The sequence below is a fragment of the Cladosporium halotolerans genome (assembly GCF_011745625.1).
Source record: "Cladosporium halotolerans strain TM138-S3 chromosome Unknown Sca7, whole genome shotgun sequence".
Lineage (NCBI taxonomy): Eukaryota > Fungi > Ascomycota > Dothideomycetes > Cladosporiales > Cladosporiaceae > Cladosporium > Cladosporium halotolerans.
In genome coordinates this window covers 432,897-453,264 of record NW_027191458.1, presented here as the reverse complement: position 1 = coordinate 453,264, position 20,368 = coordinate 432,897, and the positions used below count along the sequence as shown (strand labels likewise).

The window sequence follows — 20,368 nt, the reverse complement described above, 5'->3', positions numbered from 1 at the left end:
TGAGCTTGACTCTCAATCTGTGTCACAACTATTTCCACCACTCCGTTGCCACCCCTCTCAGGCAGCATGCCGCCAACCACGCGAAGCGGAGGCAACAAACAAGCGCACATCGACAACCCAAAAGAGACCAAAGCAGCAGTTACAGGCACCAAAGACAAGGCCAAAACTAGCGATAGCTCATCAAAGAAGCGCAAAACATCCCCCTCGAACGAGAAACCCCAGAAAGCATCCCGCAAGGACAGTCCACAAGACGACCAAGCCGAAGATTCGAACGATAGCATCCTCATCAATCGCGCACCAGTCCTGGAGCTATGGGCAGCGACTGTGACCTCATTCATGTATCCTGCCCTTTCCTGGGAGACGTGTCTCAGCGCCGGAAGTGCCATCTCGACGCTCTGCGCGGTATCCAAAGGGCGTGCCATCGGCACCATAGACCAGCCGGACCCTGCCGCCGCGGAGAAGAAGCGCGAGGAGAGGCGGCGGCGCGCTGAAAACGAAGAGCTCGAGGAGCTCGAGGTCATGGGTTTCCATTTAAAGCTGAAGGATGGGTTCGCGATGGTCGGCGATAAGCCGAAGAAGGCTAACGAGGCTACGCTGATGAAGAAGTTTGGTGAGAGCGAGTACGCAAGGGCGAAGGGTGTGTTCCAAGATGCTCTGAAGGATTGGAAAGGCAAAGAAGAGGATTTGAACGCGCAGGCGTTTCACCATTACGAGGACTTCCGGCCAACCGTGGCGCAGGGACAAAAAGGATGGGGTAGGAAGGGGATGCTAAATCTGCAAGCGGTCAGAGAAGCTGTCTCGACGACTTAGTCAATGGTCAGGAACTACTAAGGAAGCATTAGGTTTTACGATGGATCCGTGAAAATTCTAATGACATACGACGTTACGAATATCCGATCCCTGAATCCCGGAGTTGTTCTGCAGTCTCAGAAAATGCCATTCCTCGTCCTCAAATCGATCATGATTCATGTAAGGAGCACACGATCCAGCCCTCCCGACGCGGACTGTCCTTCCAAACGCCAGCGCTAATATCTCGAATCGTAACCTGCGCCCATTCCCAAATGTATTCATAGCAATGGTGCTTCTATTTTTCGTTCTCGTTCTCGTCACCGATACGCGGTGGGCTCCTGCTTTTCGAATTGCCTTTCGTGTAAGGCGAATGGCTTCGGCTCCTCCTCCGCTCGCCTTCCTTGCGCCGGGCCTCAATCACTCGCAGCATCTCCTTACGTCCGTTGTACGCATCGACTTCTTTTCCGCGCATACTCATGCTGATCTTGTCCTGTGCATGGGCCTTGAGTAGTCGCGACATGAGTAGATGCTGCATCAGAAGGCAGACGTACACGCCGCAATCCGAGCTGTTCTCTTGCTGAGGGGAGTCGTCGAGGTTGATGAACTTGAGAGGCTTGCCGAGAAGCTGGCTGATCCTATGGGCTACAAGCTTGGCCTCCTGAATGTTCGCGGGCGTGAGCGAATCGTAGTGAAACGCAACGCCATCAATCACCGAAACGAGCAGCAAGCTCCAGTGGGAACCGCCTTCAGCGACATCGACGCTACGACAGTCGTTGATTGGAAGAAAGATATGTGTGGTCTTTTCGAAGTTCGGTAGGGCAGACTTCAGGCTGAGCGGGTCCTTGGTGTTGAGGAGGAGGAAAGCCATCGAAGGCCGGAGGAGAACAATGTTCGCTCTGGGGTAGTCGCGAAGCTTCTCGTGCTCGAGGTATTCTTGCCAGAAAGCGATTACGTTGTCGGTGAGCCAGTCGTCCTTGATGCACTGGACATCCTCACGGGTCAGGCGCACATCGTGGTAAGATAGGTAGGCGTCGTCTGGAGACAGCTGCTCACGCGCGTCAGCCGGACAATCTTCACTTGCGGATTACTACATCAGACGCACCATATCGCCAAAGTGTTTGCTTACGCGACCACCGAAGGGGTGGAAGCCTGAATGCGAGCCTTTTCCCGAGTGTGCGGGCGAGTTGCGTCCAGACGACGATCCGGGTTTGGTAAGCGGCATGTGGGCTGGTTGCGGCGTGTTGAAAAAAGCTGTGATAGAAGCTGTCGGACAGTGCGGCGGGAGGAGTCCGAGAGACTCTTTGCTGTGAGCTGGCAAAGGTAGAGGTGGAGGGGTAGGTGAAGGTTGCTCGGCTGGTGTTGTGATCTCTGCAGGGACCACTCGAGGGTTCAGATGTCGGAGGATGGAGTGAAACAAAGTTGGGCGCAACTCCAGACTCCAGACTGTCGCTTTGCTCACAGGCTGACGCGCGATCTCGCGGGGAAGGCGACGAGGCAAGCGCGGGCAGTGACGTCGTCCTTGCGCCAGCGCCAGCGCCAGCTCAAATCGCAGGACAGGAGCCTGTTTATACAATCCACACGTCTGCACGCGTGTCCAACGAGTCTGCCTTCTTCTGATACCTTGATATTTGCAGCAGCACACCATCGGTCTTCCGTCTCTGTGTTTACTACGTTCGGATTAGCAGTCTTCTCAAAAACCCGAGGAAGAAGCACCCTCCCGGACCAGCATGTATCTCTGAACCTTCACTGCATCCCGAAGCGCGTCGACAGCACATTGCTAAGCTTGAAGCTGCTATTTATCAAGGCTTCTTGACAGCATCACAATGAGCATCTTGGAAACTAGGGGAGGGGGATATGGTGGTCACCGTTCCTCAGGATCAACCTCGGGGGCCGCCATCCTCGCTGCATTTGTGCCGACCCTCGTCTCTGCCCTAGTATACCTGGCAATCTTCGTGGCGATCAGAAACAAATTTCAAAAGCACTATGCCCCTAGAACGTTCTTAGGCACAGTTCCTGAAAAAGACCGAACTCCGGCACATCATTCTTCAGGCGCAGGATGGTTCCACGATTTCCGCAAACTTCCCACCCGCTTTGTGTTGAACCACAGCTCGCTGGATGCGTACCTCTACCTGAGGTTCCTAAAATTCACCATTGCCATCTGCATTTTTGGATGCTGCATCGCACTTCCCGTCCTGATTCCGGTCAATGCAACCGGTGGCGGCCATGCTTCGCAGCTGGATAAGATCACTTTCAGCAACATCGACAAGAACAGTCATCTATGGGCACACACAGTCATTGCATGGGTGTTCTTCGTGGGTATACTACTCTTGATCGCCAGAGAGCGACTGCTTTTGATTGGCACGCGGCAGGCATACTTGTTGGCGGAATCTCGTGCCAAAAAGCTCTCATCGCGAACCGTACTGTTTCTCAACGTGCCTCTTGAAGCACTTCTTCCTGAGAACTTGAAAGGCTACTTCGGCGGACAAGCTGAACGCTCTTGGCCTGTGAAGGATACCAGTGAGATATCAAAGGTGGTCTCGCAGCGCAACGATGCTGCGATGCTACTGGAGTCTGCAGAGTACGACTTCGTTGCTCGCGCGGAGAAGCAGTCCCGTAAAAAGTCAAATACTTCATCGACAGTTGAGAACGGCCATCCCTCAGCAGGCGTGCAGAGACCAACAACACGACAGCCTCCTCTATTTGGGAAGAAATCCGACTTGATCGAAAAGTCCCGAGCCTCTGTTGTTGATTTCGCCAAGCGAACTGATGCTCTTCGTGCTGCGCCTAGTTCGAAGCTACCTGGACAGTCAGCTGTGTTCGTGGCATTCTCTAACCAAGCAGCAGCGCACAGAGCTTTCGAGAACTTGAGCTTCAAGACTCCGGCTATACCGCTCGAAGACCGATACTTGGAAGTGCTGCCGAAGGAAGTCCTCTGGGATAGTCTCTCTTTGCCTATGGAAAAGCGACTATCGAAAGCATCTCTCGGCTTGATCTTCGTGATTGCGTTCACCATATTTTTCTCAATTCCGGTCGGAATCATTGGCTCGATCAGTAACATCAGCTACCTTTCGGAGCAATACGAATGGCTTCACTTCCTCCAAGATTTGCCTGACTGGCTGCTGGGCCTGGTGTCCGGTCTCTTGCCGCCATTTCTGGTCAGCTGGTTCGTATCATACGTACCCAAGCTTTTCCGACGTAAGTAGCAATTTGGCTTCTTTTTTCACGCGAATACTGATCAGTTTGTAGACATTGCGAAACTCTCTGGCGAACCGACTACTCCGCAGGCTGAACTAAAAACGCAAGCTTGGGTGTTCTTCTTCCAAGTTTCTCAGGTCTTTCTTGTGACTACCTTCTCTTCTGGCGCCGCAGCAGTGGCCTCCAAAATCATGAGAGAACCACACTCGGCTCCGAGCTTGTTGGCGGAGAGCCTACCCAAAGCGTCAAACTTCTATTTGACGTACTTCCTGATCCAGGGTCTCACGAGTGCAGCAAGCAACGTTTTGAACTACTCAGACCTCTTTGAGTACCTGTTTTACCAGTATTTTTGGGACAAGACGCCGCGCGAGAAGTTCGCATCCTACTCGCAGATGAAGGGTATCTCTTACGGCAGTCTTTATCCCAAGTTCACGAACCTGCTAGTGATCGCGGTCGCCTACTCGTGCATTGCGCCATTAGTGCTTGCTTTTGCCTCTATTGGTCTGACCTTTTACTACTTCAGCTACCGGTACAACCTGCTTTATGTTTGCCTGAGCAAGATTGATACCCGAGGAGAAGCCTACAAGCGCGCTCTGCAGCAGATTCCCACAGGCATCTACTTGGCGGAACTTGCTCTCATCGGATTGTTCAGCGCACGCAAAGCTCTGATCCAGACTATTTTGATGGTGGTCTTGCTGGTCTTGACAGCATTGATCAACCTTGTCTTGGATCGCATACTGCGCCCTCTGGAGCTCTACCTAGGTCTCGACACCCTGCAAGATGCCGAAGTGCCGTTGCTCGCGGAGGAAGACGGCGTCCCCGCAGACGACGAGGTAGCCCTCCACATGTCAGCTCACAACCGCCGGCTCGGACTGGAGCGTCTTGGAAAGGGCCCTGCGACTCGTCTGTCAGAGTTCTTCGACACCTTCATCACGTCCTCTCGCGACCAAGTCAAAGGCTGGCTCGCGACGCCGGATCGCGAAGACGACACTCCGGCTCCTACCGAGGAAGAGCTGGCTAGCGCATACGAGAACCCTGTCTTTACGTCCAAGATGCCGAAGCTTTGGTTCCCTAGGGATAGGGCTGGCGTCTCCAAGGAGGAGATTAGGGAGAATGAGGAAGTTGGCATTCAGTCTACGGATGAGGCGGCTGATTTCGATGAGAATGGAAAGCTTCGGTATGCGAGGAATTTCGAGGAAGTACCTATCTGGAAGAAGCCGCGGAGTCTGTGATGAGCTCCACCTGAAAGTGATTTCTGTGGATGTAAATAACATTTATGCGTACAATGGCAATGCAATCAAAGAGTCAATTTCACATCTCAACAGTTCAAGCTTCCTTCAACCAATACTGCGATAGGCGCCATCTTCTACATGTTCAACATGTGTTCCGCGGACTTAATGAATAGTACGGTATGTATCAATAGTTCGCGGGACGGGAATCCTGCCGAGTCCAAAGCACTGCGTAGCTACGTAGCTGATCTGCACAACTGATGCACTAGCTTCTAGGCGGCAACACCGCCCCTCACTCGTTTCTACCACTTTTCTGCTCACTACCTTACAATTTAACGCGGAAAATTGACACCATTCCTTGCTCAGATAAGCCCTTTTGTCAACAATCACTTACTGTCCATACCGAGGTATTCATTCCTCAAGATCACCGTGCAAGCATGGCTGAGGAGGAGCCTTTCACCTTGATCGAAGAGAACAGCCATGCAGGCCCGCATCACCTGTTCAACAATGTCGTCGATCAGTCTTCTGCAAAAACTGCCGACCAGGACCTGCAATACGTATCTGCATTGCGAGATGCCAATCCGGACATGATAGTGACTTCTATACCCGCGAACAACGTCAACCTCCGTGCTTTCGCAGCTTCTGGTAATGCCACATGCGAATTGGACACAAAGACCGACTCCTTCGCAAGCTGGAGGGGCTATCTCGCACCCGTCGTTCGATCTAAGAAGGGTCAGCTCGGCGAGCAAATTCATTTTGCCAAATATCATTACAAGTGGAATAATGAGGACTTCATCTTGTACACAGTCGGTAATGTGCAATATGTACTCAAGGAACGAAACCCATCAGAACCAACGCTGGGACCGTCAAAGACCACAGACATACTCATCATGACCGCTGGGGAGTGGCAAAACTCCGGCCTGAGCGAGACCGTCCTTGTCTACGACGGCTACTGGCAGCGAAGCCGGGACCTATGGCTTGCCGTCCAGAAAGCGAACTGGGACAAAGTCATCCTGGACGAGAAAATGAAGAGCGAGCTGACCTCAGTCGTCGATAAGTTCTTCGACTCGAAAGACGTCTACGAGGAGCTCGGCGTGCCCTGGAAGCGCGGCTTGATCTTTGGCGGCGAGCCAGGCAACGGAAAGACCATCTCCATCAAAGCCCTCATGCACACCCTGCTTTTCGACCGCAAAGAACCCATCCCGACGCTGTACGTCCGCGACGCGCCGGCCAACTACCACATCCGCAACGTCTTCACCATGGCCCGCCGGCTGGCGCCGTGCATGCTCGTGCTTGAGGATATCGAGACCATCGTTACGCCACAGACACGGAGCTACTTCTTCAACGAGATGGATGGGCTGGAGAACAACGATGGTCTTTTCGTAGTTGCCTCCACCAACTTCCTTGACCGCTTGGATCCTGGCCTCTCCAAGCGGCCCAGCAGGTTCGACAGGAAGTACATCTTCCCAATCCCCAACGAGCACGAGCGCACGCTCTACTGCGAGTTCTGGCGGAGGAAGCTGAAGGGCAAGCCTAGCATTGAATTCCCGCACAAGCTCTGTCCGGCTATGGCACATATCACCAATGGCTTCTCGTTTGCATTCTTGCAGGAGTGTTTTGTAGCGACTTTGCTCACGCTGGCTCGCGGCGAGGATGACACCTGCGTGTTGCAGATCGCACAGCTGAGATTGCATGACGGCAGAAACGGCCTGGACCAGTACGTGTTGTGGCGAGCTTTCAAGCAGCAAGCGGATGCGCTTCGCAAACAGATCGAGAGCGGCGGCGACGTTAAGGAGAGCTTCCAAGACAGACACGAATGTGTGCCGATGGCGCCAGGCCACGATCAGGATCCGATGTTCTCGGCATTCGAGAGTGTTCAGCACGACCTTTCTGAAAGCCCTGATACAGGCATGCTTCCTGACCTCCCCTACGGTCATGGCAAGAGGAGGGTGGTCAACTCCTCTGCCTTTGCATTGGTCTAAGTATTTAGAGTATCATCTCGGGCGGAGCGGACCAATTCACTGGCAACAAGACGCAATGTCAACAAAGGTTTTGACTCCTAAATGCAGCATCTATGTATCTATATTTTGTCTCTACCGGTCTGTGCTGTTTGAAGGGCCTATAAGTGTCCATACATCCCTCCTACTTGCGGTTCCTGCATTCCGTCACCACATCGGTCTTCTTCTCATCGACAAGCGGCTTCTGCACACCGGCCTTCTTGCGCTCAGCAGCAGAGACAGGCTTCTTGAATTTGGCCTCGATTTCCTCCTCCGTGAATCGCCTCGTCTTGGTGCGCAGCATGTCCGCGAGCTCCCGCTGCGACATGCCAATCTGGTCGCCCATGGGCACGAGGCAGTTAGCAAGGTACATATAGTCCTTCTGCATCAGCTTAAATGTCATCATCAGGTAGTCGATATTGTGGAAGACAAGCGCTCGGCCGTCGCGGTAGGCGGCCTTGGATTCGATGAAGTGCACGGGCTGATCGCGCCAGTGTCTGCGCGGGTTCAGGTGGTGGCCGGTGTGGTAGCCGTCATTGAAGCAGAAGCGGTTACTCTGTGAACGCTATTAGTGGCTTTGCGTGTTTTCTTAAGGCCTTATTGAGCTTACAGGTACGTCTACCAGAGTGATGCTGGACCGGTAGTCTGAATCCGGCTCCAACTCGTCAACGAGGGCGTGCTGGCCCCAGTTCCCGATCATGAGACCCAAGCGCAGGAGCATGAAGGGGATGATGAGGACGGAGGTCGATGCACGGGCGTTGACGTGGAATGTCATGTAGTAGAGGAAGGCGTAGGCAGCGTACTCTGAGCCTCCGGACTGCAGAGCAAGCTTGTAGTTACCTTTGCGAACAAAGTACAGCGGGAGATCGAGCCAGATGAGGAAGAGGAATCGGCCGACGTAATGCAGGAAGTGCCAGATGTCGTCACGTTGGTATCGAAGCGTTGAAGACAGGTCGTTGGGTCCGTTGCCTTCGACGTGATGGTGCTTTACGTGGTGGTAATAGTAAGAGTCCCATGTGTGGCCCATCAGTGGCTCTAGGACGTAAGGAAAGCAAAAGTCAAATATTGCCCATTCTCTTGCCAGGATACCATTGTTGTGGATGTGGTTGTGCATTAATAATGTGAAAGATCCGGCGCACCAAAAGGTAAAGGCGGTGTGAATAATTCCGTGGAGGTACGAAAAATTGTAGAAAAGATAGATCGCACTGGGTAGATTGACAAATGTGTAGAGAAGAACATGCGTCAAAAAGACAACATCTGCTGGATGGCGGACAATGCGTGAAGCGACCTTTGCATATGGCCGGATGAGGTACTCATTGATAATAGGATGGATGTCTTTTTCGTCCCAGGTGACCAGCACTGTAGGCTGAAACTGCGAATTCTCCGGATCGTTCAAAGCTTTCAGACGGTCCAGTGCGCCTCTGTCGGTCTTGAGATGGTCGATGTCTTCTCCTAAGGTCTTGTCGCTCTTAGGGTCTGTCTTCGATTCACCCGTCTTTTTCTGATCATCTGCTCGACTGACATCGTTGAACAGATTCCGTAGGACTATGATATCCGGCTCTGTGAGATACGGATGGATTGTCGAAGCCATGACGGCGGCGATGCTGTGTTACGAAGCACAAAGGAACGCTGTGCCAAGGGGCATCTGGAATCAACAGGCAGCTTGGGACGAGCCACGCGTAGACCCTTGAAACGCTAAATTGAGACAAGCTCGGCCCCAGATCGGACATTTTTTGACCAATGAAAAGTGGGCAAAGCATGGACCTCAGTGTGCGCGGAATGTAAACACCGCGACCGCTTTGCCTTTGATGAACAAACAACAATATTCGTCACCAGACAGCAATGCGACGTCAAACCACCCTCAGTCGATCATCCGCTGATGTCATTGGCGTCAAACGTACGCATTCTATGAAGAACGGTGGACACGTCAGGCGGGCGTTCGAAACTCGCATTATTGACTGAGCGATCTATAGATACCGAAATACATGGAATAGATGTCAGCGTCACGACTCTCTGCATGATCTCAATGCGTCTAGGACACGCATCTCCACTAATTCATCTTGCTTGTGATCAAGACACAACGCGATAGCTTCTACAAATTTTGGCCCGACATGGAATGAGAGCTCCTCCTGGAAACCGGTATCCCTGGAAAGCTCGTTCAAGGACGGAAGCCTTTGCTGTAGCGTCGACGCGCGATAGTTGACCAAGATTTCCTCCAAACGTCTCCAGAGAGCTAATTCGGTGAGCACGCACGCGAGACCGTACATGTCAAAGCGTGTCTGGAAGGAATGCCTCGCTTCGCCGCGGGCATTGGGGTGTCGGTAGAGGTCTCGGTTGGTGGCAGTCACAGGCATCTCGGTCATGACTGCGGCGCTGACTGTGTCTGGCCTCGCATACCCGTACCCGAATAGATACGGTCTCCCTGTGAGGATCTCCCTTTGGCTCGACCTTGCAGCTGCGACAAACACCACGTTCTCTGAGCAAATTCCCTTGTGAAGCCAGCCGGCAGTGTGAAGCTGCAACACTGCCTCTGCAATGTCACATGCGATACGCACTCGATCTACCATAGAGACGAATCGACAGCCTGGCATGAGGTCAAACAGTGATCGACTCCAGATAGATGTTGCGTCAGCACCCGAGGCCAGCTCCGTGACATCGTATACGAAGCCGAAGCGACCAGACTCCTGGATATCCACATATCCTGCACAGGGCAAGCTGTGGAACGACGAGTCGTCCGCTTGCTGAAGAAGCATCGCGAGATCACGGAGGGATTCCCTCACAGCCTCCCAATTGGCCGTGATCGTCCGCCACTCCACCATCACCACACTTTGATTGTAAGTCGTGATTCGCGTTCCGTAGGACTCTTCTTCCAGGTTGGCCATCAGCTTTTGCGCTCTAAAATGTTTGCAGCCTTCTACGTGAGTCGAAGAACCGTCCGTCATGATGGAGAGCCCGCTACTACTTCTGGCAAATTTGAGGGCGAGGCGTAGCTTTTTAACATGTGCAGCGGCGAGTATCGCCGAGGGAGCATCTGGCGGCATCGATTGACGGACCACATCAAGCTCGTCGGTGGCCTTACACTCCGAGACTAAGGCTCGGTAGAGAGTGCTAATCTCATGACTGAATACCTCTTTGTCGGAGTCGTTCAGGAACTCGACCAGTTGGCTGTTCAGACCTGTGATTTCCGAGATGATATTTTCCAGCTTCTCCTTGTCTTTAATAGCCCATGTCATTCTCCGAAGTATGCCGTTATGCTCGCGGATACTGTTGGCTGCATCCTGCCGCATACTGTGTGTGCTGAGAAAGAGTGGTTTCAATCTCTCGACTATGTCTGGTGTCTCATATCTGGAGCCCTCTGGTTCGACTGAAAAGGGATGCTCAGCAATGTTGTGCAACAGCGGCTGCTCATCGCCAATACTCAGCCGATACCGCTCATGCAGCGCCTTGGCAGAGCGGAGGAGCTCTTGTTGTTGGCCCAGGATAAGTATGATTGAGTCCCATTGAAGCCGCTTGAATGGACCGTTGGGGAGGCCAGCCTTGCGAGCCCAAGCTACGAGCCTACTCCATTGTACTTGGAGCTTCGTGTGCAGTCTGCCGCCGTCTTTGCCTATATTCTGAGCACTGTGGCACAACTTGTACCCTTCCACACACCCATTGAACAATTGGGCAGCAAGAGAGACGACGCTAAGAGCCGAAGCCGCGGTTTCGAGACCTGTCACCATTTTCGGAAGGTGTAATGCTGCTATCAGAGCTTGTGGAAGAGCACTAATTTATGAACACGCAATGTTACGATGGAGGAATTGATTACCCGTCCGAGCACGACCCTCAATATGTACCTGCAGTTTGTAGGACTTGCAGATGACTGAGTTGGCAGTGCTGGCTGCGCCACTTGGCTGCGCCCAAGCAGTCTGCATGATCAGCACGGGCTAGTCTATAGTGGTCTAGGATTCACCGGTCCATCTTCTCAGCTGCTGCTGCGGCGAATATTCAGAAGATACGATGACGAAATACCGTGGACGCAGTTCGTTTCAGTTTCACCCAGCTAACCACTGCGGACGTACCCTGCATGCGAGATTAGGGTTGCTCCAATATACCAAGTCCTGGCAACCAATTACGCACAGCCAACAATCACCAGACGATTCCACTGGCTCATTCGGTGCAGAATCTTTCATTCTCTGAGAAGTGAAGGACGCTGCAATACGCTGGTCAAAGCCACAACAACACAAATCCCATCTTTGGGCAGCTTGACAACGAATGAAACTGATCAGATGGACCTAACCATGTCTCATCATCTCCATATCAGGACCCGGTGCTCGCTTCTCCAACACTGGAACACTCAGCTTCTTTTTGGGCGATAGGCACCATCGCATTACAGCTCTGGCTTGCTGTATGCCGAGTCTAGCATGCCTGGCCGTTGAAACACGGAAGACATACGAGAGCTCCTCGAGTGTCAAGCCCTTTGTCTCTGGCACAGTGCTTATTTTTGGTCAGCAGGAATCCACGCTCGAAAAGCCTTGACGGTACTTACAGGAGTATAATCACCTCGCCAGCAATGCACCACCCGGCGTACCATATGAAAGCTCCATACTGATCGAAAGCTTTGAAGAGTGGTGGCCAAGATATCGCAATCACGAAATTTAGAAACCAATTGATGGATGTCACTGGCGCCAACGCTTCAGCCTTTCGCGTCATTCATGTACTCAGGTCGACAAGACTCACCTATGCCCATGCCTGCGCATCGAATTGTCAGCACTTCCATGATGCAGCTGGAGTCGAGCAGACACGTACCAATGTCACGATTATATAACGGCATGCTCTCAGCAGCATACACCTGAGAGCCGGGTCAGACGATGAACGAGAATCCGCTATTTTGAGGGACCAGTCATACAAACGGAACCGGTCCTTCTCCTGGACTGTACGCGATGCCGAAGAGGTACATGCTCGCAATAGTGAGCCCAATCCTGAGAGGACTATCCTCGTTCGATTTTGTGACCCCAAATGCGATGGCAATCAGGGCATGACACAGTGCCATTAGAGGGAAAGTCGCTAATAGTAGACTTCGTCTGCCAAAGGTGTCAATCGTCCAAAAAGCCGGAAACGCAAAAACGAAATTGATGACGCCGAATCCGAGAGATCCAAGCAAAGCCGGTGTAGGCTGAGAACCAGCGCGAAGAAGAATTATCGTGCTATAATAGGCAATCACGTTGACACCGCAGAACTACAAACTCAATGAGCATAAGGCATGTCCAACAGATCGAGCGGTTGAGGATTCGGTTTCGGTAGTTTTCGTTTGCCTGCGAGGACTTACCTGCTGGAAGAACATGCATGTTACGCTGGCAAACAGTGCGCGAGCGCTCCGGCCATTGGTGAAGAGTGTTGCCAGCGGTCTCTTGGAAGATTCGGCAATGTAGTCAATTTGTTGGAGCTCATGATGTATGAGAAAAAGGTCTCTCGCGGCTTGTAGCCGTGTGGGACGGAGTCGAACCAGTGAGTCGAAGGCTTCCTCGTAACGTCTTCGCTCATTAGGGTGATTGTGGGCACGATTCAGCAGCCATCTTGGACTTTCCGGGAGAGTGTAGACGTATGCTGCGACTATCAAAGGCAATACCATGCTGAAGTGACAAGAGTCAGATATATCCCAGACTAAGCTTCCGAATGGAACTTACGGACTAGCCAGCATGAGCCTCCAGTTCCAGCTCTACCTGCTGTCAGTTATCATAGCATTAGTGAGGCACACAAAGCAGAAGCTCACTCACACAAGCCAGACGAAGTAAATTGGACTCCCCAGAGTCGTCAGGGCAGCTGTGGCTAAGACTAAGGTTGCCTTCTGAATCTTTAGGCTGGAACTCAGATCCACTGCCAGCAACATCGTGTAGCACCGCCCCTGCAGCGTATCCAAGCATGATTCCGAACGCTGTCCACATCTACGGCGGAAAAATAAGTAACCCTGGTTGAATGCCATCCAAGCTGCGGTGGAACATACCTGCCACATCATCACTAGAGCACCACGGACCTTCGCTGGCGCACATTCTGCGGAATATATGGGAACCGTCGCGCTCTTGGGGCCAATTCCGAGGCCAAGTAGTAGACGGGCAATAAACAGCTGTTGCCATGATTGTACGAAAGCCTGTCCAAGGCAGGATGCGAAAGAGAGCAAGCACGTGACGAAAATAGCGCCCCGCCGCCCTAGTCGATAGTTCAATGGGTATGTTAGTAGACAAGAAAAAGTACAAAACAAGTATGGGGCGCTGTTGACGAGTCCGAATTTGACATCATCCGGACCTATCGATAGAGCCTGCGAATAGTATATCTGGGCTACAGTATTGTCAGTCTCTTAGCCTCCTCGTTCTTCGCTTCACCGAGGGCCTTACTCACCACCGTTGACAGCTGATTCATCCCATCCTTGGACTGAAAACTGCAGGTCAGCGAATCCAGTGCAGATGCGGTCGTGATTCACGATTCGTACCCGCTGCTGCGGCTGAACAGAGAGCGACCAGAAGATAGAGGCCTCTGGTCTGGCGAAATCTGTCAAACCCACTTTTGGGGCATTGCTCGACATTCAAAGCATTGCATTCCTCTTGAGAAAGCCTGTGGCCATCCTGACGGATACTCTGAAATGCCTCCGGGTTCAGATTGAGTAGTCCACCACGCACGAAGAAATCTTCGTAGCTGTGAAGCCCGTTGCCCCGCGCGAATTCCCGAGCCTTCTCCTTGACCTCCTCCTCGTCCCATTCATCGAACGGGTTCTGAAACTCGAAAAACTGATCCGTATTCTGAGAGACCATGGTGCCTTTGTACTCCGAAGACAAGCCTTAGGCGCAAGCAGCCCGCCCGCCGTACTTATAGTTATGTGTACGAGGCTGAACCCGCAGATGCAGACCATCGTGGCGATGCTCGGAGTGTTCATGCACTCCATATGCACCCCTCATCCACACCGGTCGCCTGGTCGGCTCAGCCTGGAATTGGCATCCAGTAAGGTCACGCGGCATGTGTGTCAAGATCATTCACGGGACTCGCTTAGATGCACTGTATGCTCTTCCCGCCGTGGGGGATTGCCTTGAGCCGGGTACTGCAGATGCGAGAGATCACGGCATCGGGGGCGGTGTTGCTGCCTCGTATTTCACGCCACCCGGATCACTGGTAGAACTTCACTGACAACCTTGTGCGGCTTTGAGGGCTTAGCTATGTCCATTTCACTTTCGCTTTGAACATGCGAACAAGTATAGGCCTTTGAACTTTTCATCGGCGCAACATGCCCCCGCGGGCCTCCAGCACATACTCCGACAGTGCATCATCCATAAGATGGGTCGGTATGCACTCTCTTTGCTGCAACAAGGCATTGCGCACTCGTCGATATTTTTGCCGCGCATTGTGCTAATCTGACATAGACAAAAAGCGTCTAGCCGAACACTTGGAGGCGAAGATCTGCGTCTTACTGCCCTCCTTGCCTTTTGAGAAAGACTATGCCAGCAGGAGCGACGTGCTTTCAGAGAAAGACTGGGAAAAGTTGGAAGGGATACTACGATCGGATGAAAGAACGGAGCCATGGAGCGAGAACGTCCGGCTATATGTGTTGCTTCGCATCACGACGGGCAGCGGTGAAGAAGACCTGACCGACAGACGATACGCGCACGATGAGCTACTTGCTGCGGGCCTAAGCGACTATGCTATTCCATACACTCACGAGCTTCTCCCACCGATCATCAGGAAGCAAAGCGTCTTTTCCCGACGCCTTCTCCAGCTCCAGGAGGCCGTCAAAGACTGCGCGGATTTGATACCCTTTGGGGGCACACATGCAAACAAAGTGCTTCCGAGGCATTTCAACTCGGTGGAGGCTTCGTTCACGACCATCAAAGAGATATCTCGAGGCACATTTGGGAGTGTAGAGAGTGTACAAGACAGTGAAACCGGCCGCGTTTTCGCGCGCAAGACCATGCGGCGTTCGTGCGAAGGCACGATGTCCCAGACTCAGCGCTTAGCCCTCTTCAAGAACGAGGTGGAGGTGACAAGGAAGGCTCAGCAAATTGGAAATCCGCATGTTGTGCAACTGGTGGCAAGTTACACCGATTCCATATACTTTGCCCTGTTGTTATTGCCCGTTGCCGAGCGCAATCTTCATGACTTGCTGGCTCAGCCCGCGCCAATCTCTAGCGAGGACAAAGCGATTCTGCGGCTATCCTTTGGCTGTCTGGTATCTGGACTCGCATCGCTACATTCGGTACTGATTCGGCACAAAGATGTCAAACCCAAAAATATCATCGTCAGCGGAACCTCCTTACTGTTTTGTGACTTTGGGTCTGCTAGGGATGCAGAGTTCAAAGACACAACCGAAACCGAAGGCATAGCACGCAACCGAACGCCACGATACCTCTCGCCAGAGGCCCACAGCCAGAAACCAAGAAACGAAGCATGCGACGTATGGTCGCTCGGCTGTGTGTTCTTAGAAATGCTGACGGTACTCATTGACATCAGCGTGGACGAGCTCCTCGAGTATGTTCGTCGGAAAATCAACAATACTGGTTCCACGCAAGATATATGCTACTGGATGGCCGCGGATTCAGATGTATTTCAGAGCCGACTCGGGCAAATAGCACAAGACGCTAGCTTGCCAGAGGCCGCTAAATGGACGGTCCAAATGGTAACTATAATGCTGCATCACGCTGACGACCCGCTGGTGAGCCCAGTTCTAATTCTGCCTCAGATGAAAAGAGACCCTCGCAGCCGACCTACTGCGGAAGCTCTGATGAGGCATTTCCAAGACCATGCTGCCGTCAATCCAGAATCTGGCCATATTGGACCGTGCTGCATTGAGGCTCCCGCTCCCGCCATACCAGAGCGTCAGCAATTTAGCCTCCCTATTAGCGAGCAGCGACAGCCACATCTACTATGGAAGTCTGAGCACAGTACTGCTACCAATGGCCCATCTGTAGGGGATCATCCGCAAATGTGGCGGAAAGCTGGTGGCTCGCTCGACTCGGGCTATGTGACGAAGCCACGTACAGATTCTTCGTCATCCCAAGTGCAATCTGCTCACAGAAGATCAGAGTCAACATTGAACAGGCGAGTCTCCGCTGCAGACACACTAGTGTTTGAAGCAATGCTCAATGAAAATCCATTGCAAATCCTGCAAGGCAACCCGTCCGAAGGGACCTTTGCTGCTGCCACTTCTGTGCTACACCTCTACGAGTCTCGAAAAGCCGATCTCTATCTTTCCACACGGCGACTGGTCTTTTTGCTCTCTGGCAGCGATTATGTTGGATTGGACTTCTGGTTACCTCTTGCCGATATCACCATAGAACGACGAGACACTCACGTACTACTGTCGTGGTCGGATTGTGACCACGATAGTCAAGAGAAGGCGGACGGTACGACCTTACACTCCCGGGTGTATTCCCGCACGCACCCCAACAATACTGTTCTCATCCATTTCTGGTCGGTAGAGAATGCTCGGGAATTTACCATGAAGATGAACCAGCCATGCGACGGGATGCTCTCCCTCCGGGACAGTCCGATTGATCTTTCTCCGTACCCTGCCCAAAGTGCGTGGACATTGACAGGGAACGATGAAGCTATGAGACATTCCATGCCTGATAGAGTGACCCATACTGTACAGGCTTTTGATTGCCCGGATATCGACAACCGTAGCGCGAAACGTGGGCTACTCGTTAGAGGACGTGACGACGCAGCAGCTTCTACTTCACGGATATACTGGCTACCTGAGATGATTGACATGATGTTAGGAACCGAGGTCGAGGGATCATTCTCTAGATTCGAGCCTGGCTTAAATCTGATTGGACTACTTGCGGCAGACTATAAGTCCGACGTTCAAGGTGTTCGCGGCTACCAAGCACCTAGACACGGCAGTTGCGTATCAGCTGAGTACTCGAAATGTCATACGATTTGGACCTTCACTTCTCTGGAAGGTATCGTACGCCCCATGAGCATCTTTCAAGATGCGGTCGCCAGTGCAGGGTGTGTGATTGACCGACAGATAGACAGGTATAAGCTCCTCAACAGCATCGGCTCCTGGGCTTTGTGGTACTGTGTAACCACGAGTGACCTCTCTGTAAAGAGAAAGCCCTTCCCGCATCGCCACGGCATGGCTGATCTGTTTTTCTGGGTTCATGAAGGCAGTGGAACTGCTGCACTGACTTTTAGAATGAGAAACCCAAGGCCACAGAAGCCTTGTTGGATCACTGGTCGACGTAAGCCTCCCCTTTAGACATCGTTGAGGACGTTTACACCTGCTGACTACACCTTTAGTCCCAAGAGAAGACCCTTCCGAGAGTTATGGAGACAGCAAAGCGAGTGTCAAATTGATTTCCTACCAGGAAGGGGGGATGCTGCACCTCAACTCGATGCAAGCGTCATCACCAGAGCGCACCCAAATTTCAGGCGCACATCACAGTCCGAAGGGATCTCGAGAGAAAGTGATCACAATACAATTCCGAAGTGCAGCTGGTGAGTCAGATCCAGCGTCGTATCTTTCATAGGATTGCCATCTAACCCTTGGTTCGGCAGACAAGATTCTTTTCAAACAGTCTGTGATACGGTACCAAACACACCATGACAGCGACAATGTCACGGGATTTCAGCTACCTTTCACAGCCGAAAGGAGTACCCAAGACAGGTATTCCCTCGATCTTTCATCCACCAATTCGTCTTCACGGCAGAGTTGAGTGATTTTATGAAGCCCGAGGCTCGCACGCGAGAAGCTTCTATAGACTATGGGTTGTATCGGTCTGGCCACATTGCACATACTCGAATCACTTGCTTTTGATACCCCTGACTGTGTCTCTGAATCCGCAATCGGCGTTGTTGAAGCATTCGCGCAGCATCCTCGCCGAAAACCTGTCAAGTGCCCGTTCCAGTAACTGTCCACAAAGTGAAAGAGCCTATGCTGCCGCTCAAGGAGCGTCGTCGCATGAGGCCAAACTTTGGGCTAGAAGACAACATCGCCAACTCAGTCGCTCTGATCTCACGTCATCCCCATTGGGACAAGAGAAGACTTTTCGGGAGACAGAAAGACGAGCTATACCATCAAAATCGAGAGGGAAGATACGTATCGCAAACTTGAGAGGGTGATGACAATCCACCAGCGTGAAAACCAGCAGTTGAAACAGACACAAGTGTGATCCTAGATACTTGCGGTCCAGAGCGGTCGTCCACGACGCTCTCTCATAGAACCCAGATCACCCGGCGTTGTCGACAGCCTTGGCCGCATGCTGATATCCTACGAAAGAATCCTTATCTCGTGGTCGTGACCCTTCACATTGCACCTATTAGACCCAGCCTCGTGTGAGCGCAACCCTCATGCCAACTATCGGTGCCACGGGCGCTGCTTCCTTTTTTCAATCCAATCTCCCAGACCGTGCCATCAAGACATAAAGCGTCTGACTATTGAGTAAAATCGCCATTGAGATTTCACAAGAGGCTGTGCCAGTTGCTGCGCTGTAGCGTGAGCCGCCGTCCCACAGCTTTTGTCTTGTTCACTCTCGCGACCCGCCAAGAGCGCGCGCGCGCGCGCGAGACTGCCATAGAGAAGTCGCAGCTTTTCGACGCCGCCTCTCTTCTCCTCCTTCTCTCTCCAGCGCGGTTTTCAGCAGTGTGACCTCCCATGCTCACACAATCCTGAAGTAAACGTGCCGCGCTCACCCCCTGACTGCGCCCTCGAGCGTCTCCCCAGAGCGTGAGAGGTGCGCGCAGTCTGCCTGCACCCGGCTCGCTCATTTGGGCTTGCTGGTGTTGCGGCATGCCAGCACCCGACTTGCTCACTCGAGCCTGTCGGTGTTGCGGCCTCCTGGGACCTGGCATTTGCCGGCCCCCTTTTAATACTTCCCCCCACTTGCCTCTTCATTGAGTGCATGTGACCGGGTCTGGTCTTTGTCAGACCCTTGTCAATACATCAGACATATGTCTTGCGACGTGTAGTAATCTTCCAACGAAGGCAATGGCACTGGCAAAGCCGTCGGTCCGCCTGGCCTGGTGGTCCGCGGACTGGAAGGCGGAAATCGCTCGATCCATTGGGCGAGACTTCGATGGCATTACGCATTCTCCTCCCCATCGGTTGCTTCGCAGCAAACGCGGTAGGAAGTCGGCGTCGACGCCGATTACGATGCTGTCGCCGACATTGGCAGCTCGTCCGGAAAACAGACAGCCGCCAGCGAAACTCGACAAGCCCTCACTTGACAAGCTAGCAAATCAACTTCAAACGGGTTGGCCAGGATCGACCGTCGTGATAGGTCCGTGGAAAGTCAGCGAAGAACTACACCATCGATACATCCGGGAGAGAAGCTCTCTTGACAACTTCAAACCACTCGTCATTCCAAAGGCCGGTATGAGTCTCGCATCGTACGAGAGGGCGCTCATTGCGTTATCCACAAAGTCGGCAATCCTTTCCGGTTTCCATGAACGAGGGGCCCAATTCCAAAAGATAAGTCTTGTCACTGAGCAGAGCCGTCCTCGATGGCAGCGGCTGCTTGTTCCGTCCCTGGGTCGATGCAGCATCTTGTGTCAACCATGACGCCTTCGTCAGGATAAGAGGTTCATATCGGGTCCAGAACAGGCTAGCCCACTGGAGCTGCTGTGGAAAATAAGGGAGCGTCAACACATATGAGCAGGAGCATAAGCAGCAGCTACAGCTTTCGGCATGTCGAGTCCTCTGTAGTTCTTAGCAGTGCTGCCGCGGATACTTTCCATAGCCATTGTTGGCATGCTAGAAAAGAAAAAGAACACCATCACCGCCATCGGCATGAAGCGACCACGACACTCCTCGCGCCTAAGGAGCGCACAATAGGGAAGCGCAATCTGCGCGCACATGTGTCAACAAGGACATCGCAGATTGTGCGATATTGACCTATGCAGGAAGCAGATATGAATCCCGGTGGACACTCCTGAGATCAGCCCTTCAATTTCATCCGCCGCGTGTAGATGCTCGTTATCGCATCAGTATGATCAAATGCAATCAAAGCAGGGCTAGGCAATCAGGGCAAGCCAACACACAGGCTCGACAGGTCAAACTTCGCCATGGAACTCTGGACGCCCGGATGCCCGCGGACAATTACGCCATGTGGCCATGCCAGTCAACAATAGCAGACCCCGAATATAATGGCGAACGACGGTTGAGAGTCGGGGTCAGGCCAACAAGGCGTCGTCATG

At 52.7% G+C, this 20,368-nt stretch overlaps 8 protein-coding genes across 8 annotated transcripts; 4 read left to right on the top strand and 4 right to left on the bottom strand.

Annotated features, from left to right (window-relative positions):
* Nucleotides 1-66: 66 nt before the first annotated feature.
* Nucleotides 67-810, top strand: WHR41_02901 (uncharacterized protein; the record flags this gene model as incomplete). Its single annotated transcript, XM_069371507.1, has 1 exon — nucleotides 67-810. The coding sequence occupies one exon, from the start codon at nucleotides 67-69 to the stop codon at nucleotides 808-810; it is 744 nt and encodes a 247-aa protein (XP_069231321.1).
* Nucleotides 811-855: 45 nt separating this feature from the next.
* On the bottom strand, nucleotides 856-2,187 carry WHR41_02900 (uncharacterized protein). Its single transcript, XM_069371506.1, has 2 exons — nucleotides 1,892-2,187; nucleotides 856-1,834 (listed from the first exon to the last, which is right to left on the bottom strand). The coding sequence occupies exons 1-2, from the start codon at nucleotides 2,009-2,011 to the stop codon at nucleotides 1,085-1,087; spliced, it is 870 nt and encodes a 289-aa protein (XP_069231322.1). The 5' UTR covers nucleotides 2,012-2,187; the 3' UTR covers nucleotides 856-1,084.
* Nucleotides 1,829-5,308, top strand: WHR41_02899 (uncharacterized protein). Its single transcript, XM_069371505.1, has 2 exons — nucleotides 1,829-3,984; nucleotides 4,036-5,308. The coding sequence occupies exons 1-2, from the start codon at nucleotides 2,613-2,615 to the stop codon at nucleotides 5,214-5,216; spliced, it is 2,553 nt and encodes an 850-aa protein (XP_069231636.1). The 5' UTR covers nucleotides 1,829-2,612; the 3' UTR covers nucleotides 5,217-5,308.
* A 342-nt stretch (nucleotides 5,309-5,650) lies between these two features.
* Nucleotides 5,651-7,195, top strand: WHR41_02898 (uncharacterized protein; the record flags this gene model as incomplete). Its single annotated transcript, XM_069371504.1, has 1 exon — nucleotides 5,651-7,195. The coding sequence occupies one exon, from the start codon at nucleotides 5,651-5,653 to the stop codon at nucleotides 7,193-7,195; it is 1,545 nt and encodes a 514-aa protein (XP_069231637.1).
* Nucleotides 7,196-7,235: 40 nt separating this feature from the next.
* On the bottom strand, nucleotides 7,236-8,801 carry WHR41_02897 (uncharacterized protein; the record flags this gene model as incomplete). Its single annotated transcript, XM_069371503.1, has 2 exons — nucleotides 7,236-7,766; nucleotides 7,821-8,801. 2 exons carry the CDS (start codon nucleotides 8,799-8,801, stop codon nucleotides 7,356-7,358), a joined length of 1,392 nt encoding a protein of 463 aa, XP_069231638.1. The 3' UTR covers nucleotides 7,236-7,355.
* A 412-nt stretch (nucleotides 8,802-9,213) lies between these two features.
* On the bottom strand, nucleotides 9,214-10,932 carry WHR41_02896 (uncharacterized protein; the record flags this gene model as incomplete). The annotated part of the gene is made up of 1 exon (XM_069371502.1): nucleotides 9,214-10,932. The coding sequence occupies one exon, from the start codon at nucleotides 10,930-10,932 to the stop codon at nucleotides 9,214-9,216; it is 1,719 nt and encodes a 572-aa protein (XP_069231639.1).
* A 430-nt stretch (nucleotides 10,933-11,362) lies between these two features.
* WHR41_02895 (uncharacterized protein) lies at nucleotides 11,363-13,995 on the bottom strand (the record flags this gene model as incomplete). Its single annotated transcript, XM_069371501.1, has 10 exons — nucleotides 11,363-11,686; nucleotides 11,739-11,883; nucleotides 11,999-12,041; nucleotides 12,099-12,428; nucleotides 12,519-12,822; nucleotides 12,877-12,908; nucleotides 12,967-13,134; nucleotides 13,194-13,525; nucleotides 13,586-13,618; nucleotides 13,677-13,995. 10 exons carry the CDS (start codon nucleotides 13,993-13,995, stop codon nucleotides 11,485-11,487), a joined length of 1,908 nt encoding a protein of 635 aa, XP_069231640.1. The 3' UTR covers nucleotides 11,363-11,484.
* Nucleotides 13,996-16,535: 2,540 nt separating this feature from the next.
* On the top strand, nucleotides 16,536-18,073 carry WHR41_02894 (uncharacterized protein). Its single transcript, XM_069371500.1, has 4 exons — nucleotides 16,536-17,133; nucleotides 17,206-17,415; nucleotides 17,474-17,671; nucleotides 17,732-18,073. The coding sequence occupies exons 1-4, from the start codon at nucleotides 16,671-16,673 to the stop codon at nucleotides 17,887-17,889; spliced, it is 1,029 nt and encodes a 342-aa protein (XP_069231641.1). The 5' UTR covers nucleotides 16,536-16,670; the 3' UTR covers nucleotides 17,890-18,073.
* Nucleotides 18,074-20,368: the final 2,295 nt, after the last annotated feature.